General features: G+C 48.0%; 1 protein-coding gene across 1 annotated transcript in view; it reads left to right on the top strand.

Moving 5' to 3' along the window:
• Positions 1–18654, top strand: part of TMCO4 (transmembrane and coiled-coil domains 4) — a 47982-nt gene extending 29328 nt beyond the window's left edge. Inside the window, exons 11-14 of the mRNA XM_088466302.1 lie at positions 2963–3047; positions 3211–3328; positions 11753–11870; positions 17591–18654. Of these exons, the coding sequence (XP_088322428.1) occupies positions 2963–3047; positions 3211–3328; positions 11753–11870; positions 17591–18010 (741 nt within the window). The 3' untranslated portion in view covers positions 18011–18654. The remainder of the gene's footprint in view (positions 1–2962; positions 3048–3210; positions 3329–11752; positions 11871–17590) is intronic.
• The last annotated feature ends 480 nt before the right edge of the window (positions 18655–19134 follow it).

Raw genomic sequence — 19134 nt, 5'->3', positions numbered from 1 at the left:
TGTACGTCGTTGAAGGAATGGGTCTCTGCATGGGTCTCCCGTCGTGGCTATTGCATGCTGCTGGGTAATTTGAGTATTGGATAGCTGCTGTGCATGTCTCAATGTCTTTACCGGCTACATCCGGGGGCATCAGCCGATGCCAGGTCCCGGTGTAGGAGACCACAAGACAGGGCTGCCTACGCTGTTTCCTGTGTGTGGGTCTCATCACTATTTCACCTGCTGTATCTCTCCCACTGCCTGCGCTCTTTCTATTTCTCGCTTTACCGATTCCCTCTCCGTCATTCTCTCCCACTACCATCGTGTCTCTCATACATCCTGCTTTTTCCCTATCCCTCTGTTTATCTTTTAGTGGGGCCTGGATTAATACACTTGTGTGGAGGTCAGATTGGCATGTAAAGGGGCATGTTCCGGAGGTCAGATGGGCATGTAAATGGGCATGTTCATGAGGTCAGATGGGCACGTAAAGGGCCATGTTCTGGAGGTCAGATGGCCACATAAGGGGCATGTGGGGTGTTCAGATGACCACATAGGGGGTGTTTGTGGGGTTCAGATGGGCATGTGTGGAGGTGAGATGGGTATATAAGGGGCATGTGTGGAGGTGAGATGGGTATGTAAGGGGCATGTGTGGAGGTCAGATGGGTATGTAAGGGGCATGTGTGGAGGTCAGGAGGGTATGTAAGGGGCATGTGTGGAGGTCAGGAGGGTATGTAAGGGGCATGTGTGGAGGTGAGATGGGTATGTAAGGGGCATGTGTGGAGGTCAGGAGGGTATGTAAGGGGCATGTGTGGAGGTGAGATGGGTATGTAAGGGGCATGTGTGGAGGTCAAGTGGGTATGTAAGGGGCATGTGTGGAGGCCAGGTGGGTATGTAAGAGGCATGTGTGGAGGCCAGGTGGGTATGTAAGGGGCATGTGTGGAGGTCAGGTGGGTATGTAAGGGGCAACATGTGGAGGTCAGGTGGGTATGTAAGTGGCATGTGTGGAGGTCAAGTGGGTATGTAAGGGGCATGTGTGGAGGCCAGGTGGGTATGTAAGGGGCATGTGTGGAGGCCAGGTGGGTATGTAAGGGGCATGTGTGGAGGCCAGGTGGGTATGTAAGGGGCATGTGTGGAGGTCAGGTGGGTATGTAAGGGGCAACATGTGGAGGTCAGGTGGGTATGTAAGGGGCATGTGTGGAGGTGAGGTGGGTATGTAAGGGGCATGTGTGGAGGTCAGGAGGGTATGTAAGGGGCATGTGTGGAGGTGAGATGGGTATGTAAGGGGCATGTGTGGAGGTCAAGTGGGTATGTAAGGGGCATGTGTGGAGGCCAGGTGGGTATGTAAGAGGCATGTGTGGAGGCCAGGTGGGTATGTAAGGGGCATGTGTGGAGGTCAGGTGGGTATGTAAGGGGCAACATGTGGAGGTCAGGTGGGTATGTAAGTGGCATGTGTGGAGGTCAAGTGGGTATGTAAGGGGCATGTGTGGAGGCCAGGTGGGTATGTAAGGGGCATGTGTGGAGGCCAGGTGGGTATGTAAGGGGCATGTGTGGAGGCCAGGTGGGTATGTAAGGGGCATGTGTGGAGGTCAGGTGGGTATGTAAGGGGCAACATGTGGAGGTCAGGTGGGTATGTAAGGGGCATGTGTGGAGGTGAGGTGGGTATGTAAGGGGCATGTGTGGAGGTGAGGTGGGTATGTAAGGGGCATGTGTGGAGGTGAGGTGGGTATGTAAGGGGCATGTGTGGAGGTGAGGTGGGTATGTAAGGGGCATGTGTGGAGGTGAGGTGGGTATGTAAGGGGCATGTGTGGAGGTGAGGTGGGTATGTAAGGGGCATGTGTGGAGGTGAGGTGGGTATGTAAGGGGCATGTGTGGAGGTGAGGTGGGTATGTAAGGTGCATGTGTGGAGGTGAGGTGGGTATGTAAGGGGCATGTGTGGAGGTCAGGTGGGTATGTAAGGGGCATGTGTGGAGGTGAGGTGGGTATGTAAGGGGCATGTGTGGAGGTGAGGTGGGTATGTAAGGGGCATGTGTGGAGGTGAGGTGGGTATGTAAGGGGCATGTGTGGAGGTGAGGTGGGTATGTAAGGGGCATGTGTGGAGGTGAGGTGGGTATGTAAGGGGCATGTGTGGAGGTCAGGTGGGTATGTAAGGGGCATATATGGAGGCCAGGTGGGTCTGTAAGGAGCACATGGGGAGTTTTGGAATACATGTGGAGGAATATTAGAGCAGATGGAGGCCGGGGGTGTTACATTTATACTGGTCCCCAGAGTGTGTGATTGCAGGCCTGTACACATATGTAATAGAGGAGTATCTGTATACACTTGGGGGTAGGAGGGATGAATCACTGTGTGCGCGTGTTGGTGGGGTAGGGGGGGACAGGTGTACAAGTGGGGGCTGGTTCTCCGTCGTCATGCACACAGATGATTTTAATTCTTGACATGAGTCCCTTGAGTGAGCATATGTTCTGTTAGCTGCACGCTGGTAATTGTTACTGCTGAGTGCGGATTAAAGTCGGCTACTTCATGGCACTCATTATGCAGAGCCATGGCAGCCTGGCACATTTCAGCTATTCACCATGTCGCTACTTGGTCAGGCACAGCTGTGTGGGTGGCAGGAGACCGAGCGCTTGACCCACCACGGGGCACTCGTACAGCAGGTTACACAGCGCAGAGAGGAGCAATGTGCCCCAGTTACGGAAGATGGCACAGGATACACGCTGCCGTTATTATGGCTCTATTCTGACCTGTAATATATATATTTTAGCAAAAAAAAAAGAAAAATAAGACTGTGCAGATAAGCTCCATTCACTCGCTATAACCTGTATTCAACAATAACCTCACAGGCCACCTTCATACAACCATCTCCTCTAAGCAGTAACACACATGTGAGTCTCGCTGCAGATAGCTGCCTGACACTGCTACACCTGTAACCCCAGCGTAATGCCCCTGTACAGTGCTGGTAACACTGTCCCTCCTGCTCCTGTTTTAGGGGAAGCGGCCCGTGACTCTTATTGGTTTCAGCCTGGGGGCTCGGGTCATTTACTTCTGCCTGCAGGAGCTGGCACAAGAGGCAGGTAAGCGTCATCTCTCCCGATGTCTGTATCTAGTATTGTCCTAGAGGAATCCATTTCTCCCTCACTGATCCAGCTTTGTAGAATAGCGACTAATCGTCCCACGCCAGTGTGTTTGGTAAATACAGGTTATAAGGAGATGTAAGTGTCTCTTTGCCTCTGGCAGGTGCTGAGGGGATCATTGAGGACGTGGTCCTGCTGGGAGCCCCCGTGGAAGGTGATGCGAAGAGATGGAAACCATTAACGCGTGTTGTAGCTGGGCGGATCATTAATGGCTACTGCAGGTGTGTAAGTGGGTTGGGAGGAAACCAGTAATGTCAGCAAATTTCCATTAGAGAATGTATAGGCTGTATAGCCATGTGTACAGGATCAGTATAGGGAATGTATAGGCTGCATTACCATGTGTACAGGATCAGTATAGGGAATGTATAGGCTGCATTGCCATGTGTACAGGATCAGTATAGGGAATGTATAGGTTGTATAGCCATGTGTACAGGATCAGTATAGGGAATGTATAGGCTGCATTGCCATGTGTACAGGATCAGTATAGGGAATGTATAGGCTGCATTACCATGTGTACAGGATCAGTATAGGGAATGTATAGGCTGCATTGCCATGTGTACAGGTTCAGTATAGGGAATGTATAGGCTGTATAGCCATGTGTACAGGATCAGTATAGGAAATGTATAGGCTGTATTGCCATGTGTACAGGATCAGTATAGGGAATGTATAGGCTGTATTGCCATGTGTACAGGATCAGTATAGGGAATGTATAGGCTGTATAGCCATGTGTACAGGATCAGTACAGGGAATGTATAGGCTATATAGCCATGTGTACAGGATCAGTATAGGGAATGTATAGGCTGTATAGCCATGTGTACAGGATCAGTATAGGGAATGTATAGGCTGCATTGCCATGTGTACAGGATCAGTATAGGGAATGTATAGGCTGTATAGCCATGTGTACAGGATCAGTATAGGGAATGTATAGGCTGCATTGTCATGTGTACAGGATCAGTATAGGGAATGTATAGGCTGTATAGCCATGTGTACAGGATCAGTATAGGCAATGTATAGGCTGTATTGTCATGTGTACAGGATCAGTATAGGGAATGTATAGGCTGTATAGCCATGTGTACAGGATCAGTATAAGGAATGTATAGGCTGTATAGCCATGTGTACAGGATCAGTATAGGGAATGTATAGGCTGTATAGCCATGTGTACAGGATCAGTATAGGGAATGTATAGGCTGTATAGCCATGTGTACAGGATCAGTATAGGGAATGTATAGGCTGCATTGCCATGCGTACAGGATCAGTATAGGGAATGTATAGGCTGTATTGCCATGTGTACAGGATCAGTATAGGCAATGTATAGGCTGTATTGCCATGTGTACAGGATCAGTATAGGCAATGTATAGGCTGTATTGCCATGTGTACAGGATCAGTATAGGGAATGTATAGGCTGTATTGCCATGTGTACAGAATCAGTATAGGGAATGTATAGGCTGTATAGCCATGTGTACAGGATCAGTATAGGGAATGTATAGGCTGCATTGCCATGTGTACAGGATCAGTATAGGGAATGTATAGGCTGCATTGCCATGTGTACAGGATCAGTATAGGGAATGTATAGGCTGTATAGCCATGTGTACAGGATCAGTATAGGGAATGTATAGGCTGTATAGCCATGTGTACAGGATCAGTATAGGGAATGTATAGGCTGTATAGCCATGTGTACAGGATCAGTATAGGGAATGTATAGGCTGCATTGCCATGTGTACAGGATCAGTATAGGGAATGTATAGGTTGTATAGTCATGTGTACAGGATCAGTATAGGGAATGTATAGGCTGTATTGGCATGTGTACAGGATCAGTATAGGGAATGTATAGGCTGTATTGCCATGTGTATAGGATCAGTATAGGGAATGTATAGGCTGTATTGCCATGTGTACAAGATCAGTATAGGGAATGTATAGGCTGCATTGCCATGTGTACAGGATCCGCATAGGGAATGTATAGGCTGCATTGCCATGTGTACAGGATCAGTATAGAAAATGTATAGGCTGCATTGCCATGTGTACAGGATCAGTATAGGGAATGTATAGGCTGTATAGCCATGTGTACAGGATCAGTATAGGGAATGTATAGGCTGTATAACCATGTGTACAGGATCAGTATAGGGAATGTATAGGCTGTATAGCCATGTGTACAGGATCAGTATAGGCTGTATTCCCATGTGTACAGGATCAGTATAGGGAATGTATAGGCTGCATTGCCATGTGTACAGGATCAGTATAGAAAATGTATAGGCTGCATTGCCATGTGTACAGAATCAGTATAGAGAATGTATAGGCTGCATTGCCATGTGTACAGGATCAGTATAGAGAATGTATAGGCTGCATTGCCATGTGTACAGGATCAGTATAGGGAATGTATAGGCTGCATTGCCATGTGTACAAGATCAGTATAGAGAATGGATAGGCTGCATTGCCATGTGTACAGGATCAGTATAGGGAATGTATAGGCTGCATTGCCATGTGTTCAGGATCAGGGGCGTGGCCAATGAAAATGGGATCAGCATATGGAATTAGATGTAAACTGGGTATAACACAGCAATGTCTGATAAATTAGTAAATAAATGGATGAAATAAGTAATATTTTAAATTTAGAAATAGGAAGAGTTTAAGAACAGATAAAGTAGTCAGTGTATCAGATGGTGATAATCACGCTTCTTTGAATGTATTAAACGGCAGCCCGTAGAGAAATCAGAGATCTGTCCAGCAGCCGCTTTGTGTTCTTTCAATAACAATGCAGCAGTGTGCTGGTAACATATCAGGGAGGAAGAGCTGAGCCTTACAGCGCTTGTCACATAACACTGCAGAAGTGTGCTGGTAACATATCAGGGGAGGAAAAGCTGAGCGTTACAGCGCTTGTCACATAACGCTGCAGAAGTGTGCTGGTAACATATCGGGAGGAAGAGATGAGCGTTACAGCGCTTGTCACATAACGCTACAGAAGTGTGCTGGTAACATATCGGGAGGAAGAGCTGAGCGTTACAGCGCTTGTCACATAATGCTGCAGAAGTGTGCTGGTAACATATCAGAGGAGGAAAAGCTGAGCGTTACAGCGCTTGTCACATAACACTACAGAAGTGTGCTGGTAACATATCAGGGGAGGAAGAGCTGAGCGTTACAGCGCTTGCAACATAACACTGCAGAAGTGTGCTGGTAACATATCAGGGGAGGAAGAGCTGAGCGTTACAGCGCTTGCAACATAACACTGCAGAAGTGTGCTGGTAACATATCAGGGGAGGAAGAGCTGAGCGTTACAGCGCTTGTCACATAACGCTACAGAAGTGTGCTGGTAACATATCAGGGGAGGAAAGCTGAGCGTTACAGCGCTTGTCACATAACGCTGCAGAAGTGTGCTGGTAACATATCAGGGGAGGAAAAGCTGAGCGTTACAGCGCTTGTCACATAACCCTGCAGAAGTGTGCTGGTAACATATCAGGGGAGGAAAGCTGAGCGTTACAGCGCTTGTCACATAACGCTGCAGAAGTGTGCTGGTAACATATCAGAGGAGGAAAGCTGAGCGTTACAGCGCTTGTCACATAACACTGCAGAAGTGTGCTGGTAACATATCAGAGGAGGAAAGCTGAGCGTTACAGCGCTTGTCCCATAACACTGCAGAAGTGTGCTGGTAACATATCAGAGGAGGAAAGCTGAGCGTTACAGCGCTTGTCCCATAACACTGCAGAAGTGTGCTGGTAACATATCAGGGGAGGAAGAGCTGAGCGTTACAGCGCATGTCACATAACACTACAGAAGTGTGCTGGTAACATATCAGGGGAGGAAAAGCTGAGCGTTACAGCGCTTGTCACATAACCCTGCAGAAGTGTGCTGGTAACATATCAGGGGAGGAAGAGCTGAGCGTTACAGCGCTTGTCACATAACACTGCAGAAGTGTGCTGGTAACATATCAGGGGAGGAAGAGCTGAGCGTTACAGCGCTTGTCACATAACGCTGCAGAAGTGTGCTGGTAACATATCAGAGGAGGAAAGCTGAGCGTTACAGCGCTTGTCACATAACACTGCAGAAGTGTGCTGGTAACATATCAGAGGAGGAAAGCTGAGCGTTACAGCGCTTGTCACATAACGCTACAGAAGTGTGCTGGTAACATATCAGGGGAGGAAAGCTGAGCGTTACAGCGCTTGTCACATAACGCTACAGAAGTGTGCTGGTAACATATTAGGGGAGGAAAAGCTGAGCGTTACAGCGCTTGTCACATAACGCTGCAGAAGTGTGCTGGTAACATATCAGGGGAGGAAGAGCTGAGCGTTACAGCGCTTGTCACATAACACTGCAGAAGTGTGCTGGTAACATATCAGGGGAGGAAAAGCTGAGCTTTACAGCGCTTGTCACATAACGCTACAGAAGTGTGCTGGTAACATATCAGGGGAGGAAAAGCTGAGCGTTACAGCGCTTGTCACATAACGCTGCAGAAGTGTGCTGGTAACATATCAGGGGAGGAAAAGCTGAGCGTTACAGCGCTTGTCACATAACACTGCAGAAGTGTGCTGGTAACATATCAGGGGAGGAAGAGCTGAGCGATACAGCGCTTGTCACATAACGCTGCAGAAGTGTGCTGGTAACATATCGGGAGGAAGAGCTGAGCGTTACAGCGCTTGTCACATAACGCTGCAGAAGTGTGCTGGTAACATATCAGAGGAGGAAAGCTGAGCGTTACAGCGCTTGTCACATAACACTGCAGAAGTGTGCTGGTAACATATCAGGGGAGGAAGAGCTGAGCGTTACAGCGCATGTCACATAACACTGCAGAAGTGTGCTGGTAACATATCGGGAGGAAGAGATGAGCGTTACAGCGCTTGTCACATAACGCTGCAGAAGTGTGCTGGTAACATATCGGGAGGAAGAGCTGAGCGTTACAGTGCTTGTCACATAACGCTGCAGAAGTGTGCTGGTAACATATCAGAGGAGGAAAGCTGAGCGTTACAGCGCTTGTCACATAACACTGCAGAAGTGTGCTGGTAACATATCAGGGGAGGAAGAGCTGAGCGTTACAGCGCATGTCACATAACACTGCAGAAGTGTGCTGGTAACATATCGGGAGGAAGAGATGAGCGTTACAGCGCTTGTCACATAACGCTGCAGAAGTGTGCTGGTAACATATCAGGGGAGGAAGAGCTGAGCGTTACAGCGCTTGTCACATAACGCTGCAGAAGTGTGCTGGTAACATATCAGAGGAGGAAGAGCTGAGCGTTACAGCGCTTGTCACATAACGCTGCAGAAGTGTGCTGGTAACATATCAGGGGAGGAAGAGCTGAGCGTTACAGCGCTTGTCACATAACACTGCAGAAGTGTGCTGGTAACATATCAGGGGAGGAAAAGCTGAGCTTTACAGCGCTTGTCACATAACGCTACAGAAGTGTGCTGGTAACATATCAGGGGAGGAAAAGCTGAGCGTTACAGCGCTTGTCACATAACGCTGCAGAAGTGTGCTGGTAACATATCAGGGGAGGAAGAGCTGAGCGTTACAGCGCTTGTCACATAACACTGCAGAAGTGTGCTGGTAACATATCAGGGGAGGAAAAGCTGAGCTTTACAGCGCTTGTCACATAACGCTGCAGAAGTGTGCTGGTAACATATCGGGAGGAAGAGCTGAGCGTTACAGCGCTTGTCACATAACGCTGCAGAAGTGTGCTGGTAACATATCAGAGGAGGAAAGCTGAGCGTTACAGCGCTTGTCACATAACACTGCAGAAGTGTGCTGGTAACATATCAGAGGAGGAAAGCTGAGCGTTACAGCGCTTGTCACATAACGCTGCAGAAGTGTGCTGGTAACATATCGGGAGGAAGAGCTGAGCGTTACAGTGCTTGTCACATAACACTGCAGAAGTGTGCTGGTAACATATCAGGGGAGGAAAAGCTGAGCTTTACAGCGCTTGTCACATAACGCTACAGAAGTGTGCTGGTAACATATCAGGGGAGGAAGAGCTGAGCGTTACAGCGCTTGTCACATAACGCTGCAGAAGTGTGCTGGTAACATATCAGGGGAGAAAAAGCTGAGCGTTACAGTTTTTGTCCTGTAATGCCGCAGTATCGGACACTCATTCTGAAAAATTTGCACGTTTCGACGTTTAGTTTTGCATTTGCGCTGACTAGAAATAGCTTATTTTTATCCCACGCGTGCGCATTAGAGCTGCGCACTAACTACCACATAGGGGGACATGAGGTCACCGGAGTGATGAATTTGCACAACAGCTGGTGATAGGATAAATGTTTTTGGCGTATGAGTGACTATGATCCTGCACACTGAATAGTAAATACCTAAAGATGTCTTGTGTATTTCTCTCGCTGAATCATTTCTTCTTGTTTGCACTAATGATACAGAATGAATAATGCACTAAATAATTACCCCCATCAGATAAACCCAGGAATAGAATTGGAAGCCAGAGATAGTGGGGGCGGAATATAAACATTATGTCATGGAATCCGATTCCTCAGCTTAACAGCTCATCAAAACAATTGTCTCTATGTACTGACAGGAGATAGATTGTTGTAAGAAGAGAAGATTACATATAGTGTCTGTCAGACAGTTCTCTCTGTCCTACATTACATATAGTGTCTGTCAGACAGTTCTCTCTGTCCTGCGTTACATATAGTGTCTGTCAGACAGTTCTCTCTGTCCTGCGTTACATATAGTGTCTGTCAGACAGTTCTCTCTGTCCTACATTACATATAGTGTCTGTCAGACAGTTCTCTCTGTCCTGCATTACATATAGTGTCTGTCAGACAGTTCTCTCTGTCCTACATTACATATAGTGTCTGTCAGACAGTTCTCTCTGTCCTGCGTTACATATAGTGTCTGTCAGACAGTTCTCTCTGTCCTACATTACATATAGTGTCTGTCAGACAGATCTCTCTGTCCTGCGTTACATATAGTGTCTGTCAGACAGTTCTCTCTGTCCTGCGTTACATATAGTGTCTGTCAGACAGTTCTCTCTGTGCTGCATTACATATAGTGTCTGTCAGACAGTTCTCTCTGTCCTGCGTTACATATAGTGTCTATCAGACAGTTCTCTCTGTGCTGCGTTACATATAGTGTCTATCAGACAGTTCTCTCTGTCCTGTGTTACATATAGTGTCTATCAGACAGTTCTCTCTGTGCTGCGTTACATATAGTGTCTATCAGACAGTTCTCTCTGTGCTGCGTTACATATAGTGTCTATCAGACAGTTCTCTCTGTGCTGCGTTACATATAGTGTCTATCAGACAGTTCTCTCTGTCCTGTGTTACATATAGTGTCTATCAGACAGTTCTCTCTGTGCTGCGTTACATATAGTGCCCATCAGACAGTTCTCTTTGTCCTGCGTTACATATAGTGTCTATCAGACAGTTCTCTTTGTCCTGCATTACATATAGTGCCCATCAGACAGTTCTCTTTGTCCTGCGTTACATACAGTGTCTGTCAGACAGTTCTCTGTCCTCAGTTACATATAGTGTCTATCAGACAGTTCTCTGTCCTCAGTTACATATAGTGCCCATCAGACAGTTCTCTTTGTCCTGCGTTACATACAGTGTCTGTCAGACAGTTCTCTGTCCTCAGTTACATATAGTGTCTATCAGACAGTTCTCTGTCCTCAGTTACATATAGTGTCTATCAGACAGTTCTCTGTCCTGCGTTACATATAGTGTCTATCAGACAGTTCTCTCTGTCCTGCGTTACATATAGTGTCTGTCAGACAGTTCTCTCTGTCCTGCGTTACATATAGTGTCTATCAGATAGTTCTCTCTGTCCTGCGTTACATATAGTGTCTGTCAGACAGTTCTCTCTGTCCTGCATTACATATGGTCTCTGTTCTCTGACTGTGGGCCTGATTCAGAGCCGGACGCTATTTGCGGACGGTCGTTCTGAAAAAGGGGCCGGATATTTAAATTAAGCGCTCGCTCTTTGCGGTCTGTTGACGCCTCTATGTCTGAACGAGCGAATGAAACATGCGCTCGCTAATTTGAAAAAAAACGCCCCATGGCCGCTCGCAACATACGTCATCTCCGCTATTTATTAGATTAATCGAGTACATCGAATGGCGTCTGAACTCGCTATTCTTGTGGTAGGATTTTCCTACCGCAATCATGCAAACAGTTCAGGCTAAAAGACAACCAAGTGACGTGGTCGATGACGCTGCTGTATTAATTATGCACACTTTTAAAACGGCCGTTTTGACCGTTTGGCACGCCTGCGTTCGGATCTCCACTCCCCGTTTTCAAGCACCTTCCCCTGTTACCACCCACAAACGCCTCATCCTGTCACTCATATTAGCAGGCACTCGCTATTTTGCGAGCGCTCGATTTCCGACCGCACTGACTGGTTGGCGCATGCGCATTACAACCTATACGCATGCGCAGATGTGCGAACATCGCTCGGAACGAACGAGCGGCCGCTTACGAGCGGCTCTGAATCAGGCCCAGTGTTCAGGCTGTTGTGCTGAGCCCCTCTCTCCCCTGCAGCCCCCTGCTCTCTCTCCTAGCACAGATCATGCAATGTAGAACCTCCCTGTTTAGTACATATGATTGTACGTTTAATAAAGCGACACACATATGACTTATGCCCTCTCTCGTATATCTGTCATCTGTTCTGAGTAATGCTGTGGCAGGTGTTGACGTGTCGCTTTCTGTCCTGGCAGAGGGGATTGGCTGCTGAGTTTCGTGTACCGCAGTTCTTCAGTGAAGCTGAATGTGGCTGGGTTACAACCAGTGAACCTGGATGACAGGAGAATGGTGAACGTTGACCTGTCTTCCGTGGTACGTGGAAGTTTCCTTTGTTTTACTTTATCTGCCGTTAAATAACTGTTGTTGGGAGAAGAGATTGTAGCGTTTATAAAGGATTTTCCATTATTGAGGGACCTTTAATGTAATCGGTGTCCACCATTGTGTTATTGGTTCTGAAGGGGATGGGGGTGGGGGGCTATTTTTGTGGCTACAATAATGTAGGCGTTTCTGCTGCTATAACGACTGGTTACCGCTGCAACGGTGTATAATAAAATATATTTCATTCTGTCGCAATCAATATGGTTTTGATTTATTCTGAGGTAATTTCCATAGTATGTTATCCTTGTATTAAAGATAGCACGGTCCTGTCAGACTCTGTACCACGTCATAGCCTGGATCTGCCTCCTTCTGTAATCCGCAGGGAGAGTTGAGTGCAGGAACAGACCCCCGCCTCCCAGCCTCTTCACACCGCGCCTGCCATGATTGCATTACTCTTCTAGGAAATGAAGGAGCTTCTTTGTTTGTAGTTGCGAGGAAACTTAATTATTTCTAAATCCACTTTCCCATCACTTCCATATTTATACCTTGTAATCAGCGGCAGGATTAGCCGGCCCAGCAGCCTCGCTGCTCGCCATACGTGAGTCTGTGCGGTGATACGAGCAGCATTTTCACATGCCCTAATCCCTCTTCCATCGTTGGCAGTAATGATAACCTTGTCGAAATAAATGTTCCAAAATCTTCCCACAAATAACTAAACATGAAAAACATAAATGATCATATTTTAAAAAGTATTCATACCCCATGTGATGGCAGGGTCCCATTAGCTCAGTGCCTCCAAAGTTACCCCACGCTTCAGTAACGCCATCGATCTGCCCAACACAAATGGAGGAGCTCACTCCTTGGAAAGCTGCTTTCGCGCTGCCATTTAGACTCTGTAAAGTATTTCAGAATCCCGTTTGGTGTGAAACTTTCTTCCTATAGCTGCTGATCTTCATACGCTAAAACCACAGATCCCTTCCGCTAGGTGTTCTTAACATGAGGACATTATGGCCCCAATGATGCTAATATACCTGAGGTAGACGAGGGCTCCATAAAGAGCACCCAAGCATGGCTGACCGATGGCTCAACAGGAGCTAACCGTCAGGTGGGGGAGGCAGCGAGACGATGGCTTCAGTCTAGCGTTATCTCCGTTATACATAGGAGGCCATCGGAGCTCATCTGGGATCTGACGGTTGAATGCTCGCGAAATAGACAACAAGACTGACAGCTGTGATTACATACGGTCCAGAGGTGGGAAAAGAAAAAAATAAGTTTGCAGTTTGAAATGTTTTGTGGGAGAGCACTTGTGTCCCTGAATAAATATCTTTTGCTCAGTAGAGCGGACAGGCCTGGAGGTGTGTGTAGTGTGAGTGCTTGGAGGAAACACTGGATACGTCTGTGAGCTATATTACCTGGGAAGCTTGAGACTTGCGTTTTTCCGGATGAGCATTTTGGAGCACCATGCCTAAATTAAACTGAGTAATGTATATAAATAGCCCCCCCCCCCCCCCCAAATAGTACCCACCTAATAATTGTGTTCATTCTAGCACCTTGTACCTGTCACAACCAGTGCCATTCCTCTTTCCTGCCTGTGGTGTCCCTCTGGTGCTTCTAGCACATTCAGCTGATGCAAACAAACTGCTGAGATACAGACCAGTGTGCTAAGAGCACCAGGGGGAGAGTGACAGCCCAGGCGGGAGAGAGGAACTGCACGGGCTGCGACAGGTACAGGGTGCTAGAATGAAGACTATAATAAATTGTATAGTAATATGCGACTGCGATGTCTTGTAGCTGCCGTCAGTCATCTGCTCCCAACGCACCCAGACCGCACAGCCAGACCATGGCCAGCGCACATCGTCCACTGCTTCTGGTTACCAGGCTGCTGCCCAGTTCTGGTTAGACTGTAAGCTCTTCTGAACAGGGCCCTCTTCCCTCATGTGGTTTTCCTTACTTAAACCATCATCACCTTCCCACCGCCAACAACAGCACCAATCCGTTGGGCTTAGCCGCCCCGCAGCTTATTTGGGTGCTATGACTGCAGAAATGTTTATTACATCACCTTTTTCTTCTTTTCTCACCGTTTCTGTTTTCGTACTCTGTAAGGCGCTGCGGACCCCTGGTGGGCGCATTTAAATAGGGGATAATAATAATTCTGAGATGCCGCTTGTGAGCACAACCTCGCCTTTTGCCCAGTTGAAGTTACATCTGTTATCGGTGCTGTTTGCAGCAATAACAGATGACTTAACCGAGTCATGCCAGGACAGCGCGTCTGTACAGAGGCCGTGCCGGCAATGACTGAGCCCTTCGGCGGTACAAGTCTGAGCTTCCAGGTATCAGGACCTGACGCCTTTACATGCGTATACGGTCGCTGAGAAGGCGTTAGTTATTTTGGAGCTCCATAAGTTGCTCCAGACTTCAGGCCCCAGGACTGCAGTATTCTCTTTTAGTTTGGCAAATCCCGGAGATATCGGTTATGCTGTATATATGACAGGCTATGGGGAGTATTCAATTAGGCTGCGAAAAGTCGAAATGACGTCATTTTCGCATGATTCAATTATCCCCGTATTCAATTTCAAAGCCTTTTCGCAGGTTCGAAAAGTCTTAAAAAAAAAAAAAAAAAACGGGGATAAGTTTTCACCATGTTTTACATGGCGAAAAAAAGTGCAGAATTGGGGTTTAGAGGTGCAGACTTTAAACAAAATAGCCTGCACCCCTGGGAATGTCATTTCAAAATAAACTGTGTCAAAAAAATAAAAAAAAAATAGGGACACGCCAAAAAAAATGATTTAAAAATTTGGGGTGAAAAAAAAAAAGTGGAAACAGTGTTTAAAAATAGGGGAATAGGTTCAGGGCTATTCTGCAAGTATGCGGCAGGTGTTTTCTAGAATAGGTTATTAGCGGCAGGTGTATTTTTGCAGAATTTAAAAAAAAAAAGACTTTAGGGACTTAAAAATATGCTAGTACCCATTTTCATGTACCCCAAATTTGATGGGACCACTTAAAAAAATGAAAAAAAATTCCTAAGTGCTCTTCTGCATCAATGCATCTGCATTTCGGGAAAAAACACCGGCTGCAGCTATTTAAAAACCCAACTTTCTTTTGCAGGCAAAAAACGGGGGTACCCATAGTGATCCCCCATGTCTGGACATCTTTAGGGGTCCTACAATTAATTCCCGAAAATACACGATTTTTCGTAGCTCCCAATTCGCCGGGTCCCGTTTTCGCTGATTTTAATTTGAATATGGGGATAAAGCGGGCGTGCACCCGATACTTTATCCCAGGAAAATCTCCGATGTGGAGCGAAAAGTCCAGCACGGACTTTTCGCTCCCATATTGAATACGGCTCTATGTCTCATCAGGGTTTGCCTGACTACACGTCCCAGCATGTCCTGTCAGCCAGAGCAGGTGGAACAGAGAGAGCGTTCAGCTTTAGATCTAGAATGAATATAATATGCCGTGTTTATGTACAAGTTGCTGGTTATTCCGTTCCGCACCTCGCTGCTGACTCCGGCTTTTTTTTATACATATCGTTCCCAGAAGTTGCTTTATATTTCTGCCCGGTGCTGTCACAGAGTTAATGTAGAACGGCGAAGATCACAGCAGGTAATTAGCGGAACGCCCCCACCTCGCAGGAACTAATTACACCTTGAGATTAACCCCTGACCTGCCGTCCTTTTCACAGCCCCTCATTCATCTCTGCAGGACTCACGGCGTTTGTTCAGAGCCAGGCAGGGAACAGCTGCTGTAAACAATGAGGCACCAACCTCTTCTCCGTAATTACCAGCAGTGCACAGAGCGCAATTCCCTCTTTTGTTTATTACTGTAAGCGCCTGATTGTCTATTATTTCATTTCTCATACTTTGTGTTCTCAGCGCCGATACCTCTGCCTGAGTCACAGCTGCGGTGTTCTGATCTCGCCGAAACGTCGTGTCGGCTCACAGAGAGAGACACTAACCTACAAGAGACCGCCATAGATAGCCGTGGCGTCTGTGCGAGTTTAAAGGTCTTCACCTTTAAAGGTCTTCACCTAGGAGGAGCTGGGTGGCCCTGATAACCGCAGAGAAGTTTTGCTCCTAAGCAGAACAACCGGGTGCCGTTTTGTGGGAGAGGATTATTGCAATGACCTGGAACAGGCAGAGACGGGAGACCGTACCTGCTGTACCGATACAGGCATTGCCCTTTTCTCCCTGTGTAAGGGCCCGGGTTTGGTCCTCTGGCTGGTTGATAGTGCCGAATTCGCAAGCTCAGACCTATACTTATACATAGACGCAATGCATCGGTACATTCAATGCACAATTCTAGATCGCCTAGTGAAAGTCTTGAAAATCTCATAAAAATAGTTAAATCGCCCCGTCAGGGCCCTGAATGGATCAGAATGTACACAATACAGAGTGCATTACAATTATAACATAACGTTGGCTCTTCCTGGTTCCCTTGTTTCTTCTGAGGGGTGAAAGCATCCTGACCCCTCTACATACTATTTCCAAGAGAGAATAATCTGGACATATACCATAATAGGTACCAGAATTGCCGGGTCCATTACACTTCGGTACACAGAGCCGTAACTAGACTTTTTGCGCTTGTGGCTAGAAAGAGCATTGACGCACCCCCCCCCCCCCCCCCCTCCCCTATTTTTCAAGATGTGCGCCCGAGAAAGTGGTATGTCCTCATTGGTAAGGGCCATGACCAACCCGACTCATCCCGTACATTGATGAGGGGGGTACCAATCTCGCTGTACCACTGTTATCCATTGCCAAATACAGCGAGAATCCAATGGTTGCAGTGATGATACGCAATGATTATGCCGTATACCTCATCAGCTCTAGATGTAGGAGAGCGCTGGACAGAACGGCCATGGGCATCGGTGTCTGTGCTCGGGGCTGCCGTCAGTAATTGTGGGCAGAGAGCTGTGTGTGTTAGATAAGTGAGGATGTGACTGGAGGTGCTCGGGTAGGTGGCCACATGGAGGGGGAGGAAGTGACTGGACTGGAGGTGCTTGGGTAGGTGGCCACATGGAGGGGGAGGAAGTGACTGGACTGGAGGTGCTCGGGTAGGTGGCCACATGGAGGGGGAGGAAGTGACTGGACTGGAGGTGCTCGGGTAGGTGGCCACATGGAGTGGGAGGAAGTGACTGGACTGGAGGTGCTCGGGTAGGTGGCCACATGGAGGGGGAGGAAGTGACTGGACTGGAGGTGCTCGGGTAGGTGGCCACATGGAGGGGGAGGAAGTGACTGGACTGGAGGTGCTCGGGTAGGTGGCCACATGGAGTGGGAGGAAGTGACTGGACTGGAGGTGCTCGGGTAGGTGGCCACATGGAGGGGGAGGAAGTGACTGGACTGGAGGTGCTCGGGTAGGTGGCCACATGGAGGGGGAGGAAGTGACTGGACTGGAGGTGCTCGGGTAGGTGGCCACATGGAGGGGGAGGATGTGACTGGACTGGAGGTGCTCGGGTAGGTGGTCACATGGAGGGGGAGGAAGTGACTGGAGGGGAGGTCGAAAGATCGGAGATGGAGTGGTCACTTAAACTTCTGTGATCTAAGAGCAGCATTATGGAATGTTTTACATTCATTGTTTATCCCTGAAATGCGTTATTGTATGTGTGATGCTCTGGTTCATGTTTTCATTCTTACCTTATGTTCTGTGATGATATACGGAAGGCGAGCGTTCTGCTCCTATATACCAGGCTACCTGCGTGTCTGTGCTTTCCTCTCTAGGTGAACGGACACCTGGACTACATGAAGCAGATGGATACGTTGCTGAAAGCGGTTGGCATTAAGACCAAGGAGTGCCGGCTGGAAGAACAGAGCGGACTTCTGCACCCGCTGGTGGCATTCAGCGAGCCATCTCAGATTAGTCAGGCTGCCAACGAAACGGATTCTGGGGACAACTGGGACTGGGAACCTGTAACCACTGACCCACAGAACGACGACGCCAGTGATCCTGCGCAGTCCTGCTGCGCCAAATGTGGAGAAGGTGAAGGCCGAGCGCTCTGCGGAGACTGCACAAATAACAACAACAGCAGCAGCTGCGCGAAGGATCCAGCGCCTCATAGTGTAATAACCAGCAGTGACTCATCCGATTACTCCCTCGCAGACACCAAAAGTCAGCGTCAGGCCCCCTTCCACGTAGGATGACCGTAAATTACGTGTAATGTCCTGGTCACTGTGCAGCTCAGATGCCCACTTACCGGTCACTCGCCATAGGCCGGGAACCACCATAACCAGGTCAGGCTGCATCTAACAATGTAACGTCTCTACTGCACAATCCCGATGCTCCGTTGCACGTAAAGTGCTGGATACGTTCTGTCGTCCAGAGATTGTACATAGTACTGGGGCTGCCATGCAGGTATTTGTATATAGACGTGCTGCCTATTCCCCCGTTATCTATATATAAATCAGCAATAGAGTGTTCCTCCCCTTCATGTAAGACTCCCCTGCACAGCTGTAATGTATATATTGTCCTGTGCATCTGACACTGATGACCTCTGTATGTTCTCAGGACACTGAGGGGCTAGTGCCGATACACAGTCCATCCCTGGTGTACATCCGTGTGTGGTCTGACGGAACACCCCTTACATTGCTGCTACCCCCGTTACCTCCCAGTCACCGGTTAGGAACACCCCTTACATTGCTGCTACCCCCGTTACCTCCCAGTCACCGGTTAAGAGCACCTCTTACATTTCCGCTACCCCCGTTACCTCCCAGTCACCGGTTAGGAACACCCCTTACATTTCTGCTACCCCCGTTACCTCCCAGTCACCGGTTACGAACACCCCTTATATTTCTGTTACCCCCGTTACCTCCCAGTCACCGGTTAGGAACACCCCTTACATTTCTGTTACCCCCGTTACCTCCCAGTCACCGGTTAGGAACACCCCTTACATTTCTGCTACCCCCGTTACCTCCCAGTCACCGGTTAGGAACACCCCTTACATTTCTGCTACCCCCGTTACCTCCCAGTCACCGGTTAGGAACACCCCTTACATTACTGCTACCCCCGTTACCTCCCAGTTACCGGTTAGGAACACCCCTTACATTACTGCTACCCCCGTTACCTCCCAGTCACCGGTTAGGAGCACCCCGTACACAGACTGCTGTAAGGAATCTTAGAAACATGGCGTATATATTATACAGATATTATCTACGTTCCTGATGCGTCTGATACATGCTTCTATTACATTTAATCTGAGTCACACAGTTGTCGCCAGATTTGTGATACACTTCATTACACAATGTATAACTCGACAAGAGTCTGACAT

Source organism: Taudactylus pleione, unplaced genomic scaffold (genome assembly GCF_031769625.1).
Source record: "Taudactylus pleione unplaced genomic scaffold, aTauple2 ptg002751l, whole genome shotgun sequence".
Lineage (NCBI taxonomy): Eukaryota > Metazoa > Chordata > Amphibia > Anura > Myobatrachidae > Taudactylus > Taudactylus pleione.
This window is presented reverse-complemented; position numbering and strand designations above follow the sequence as displayed.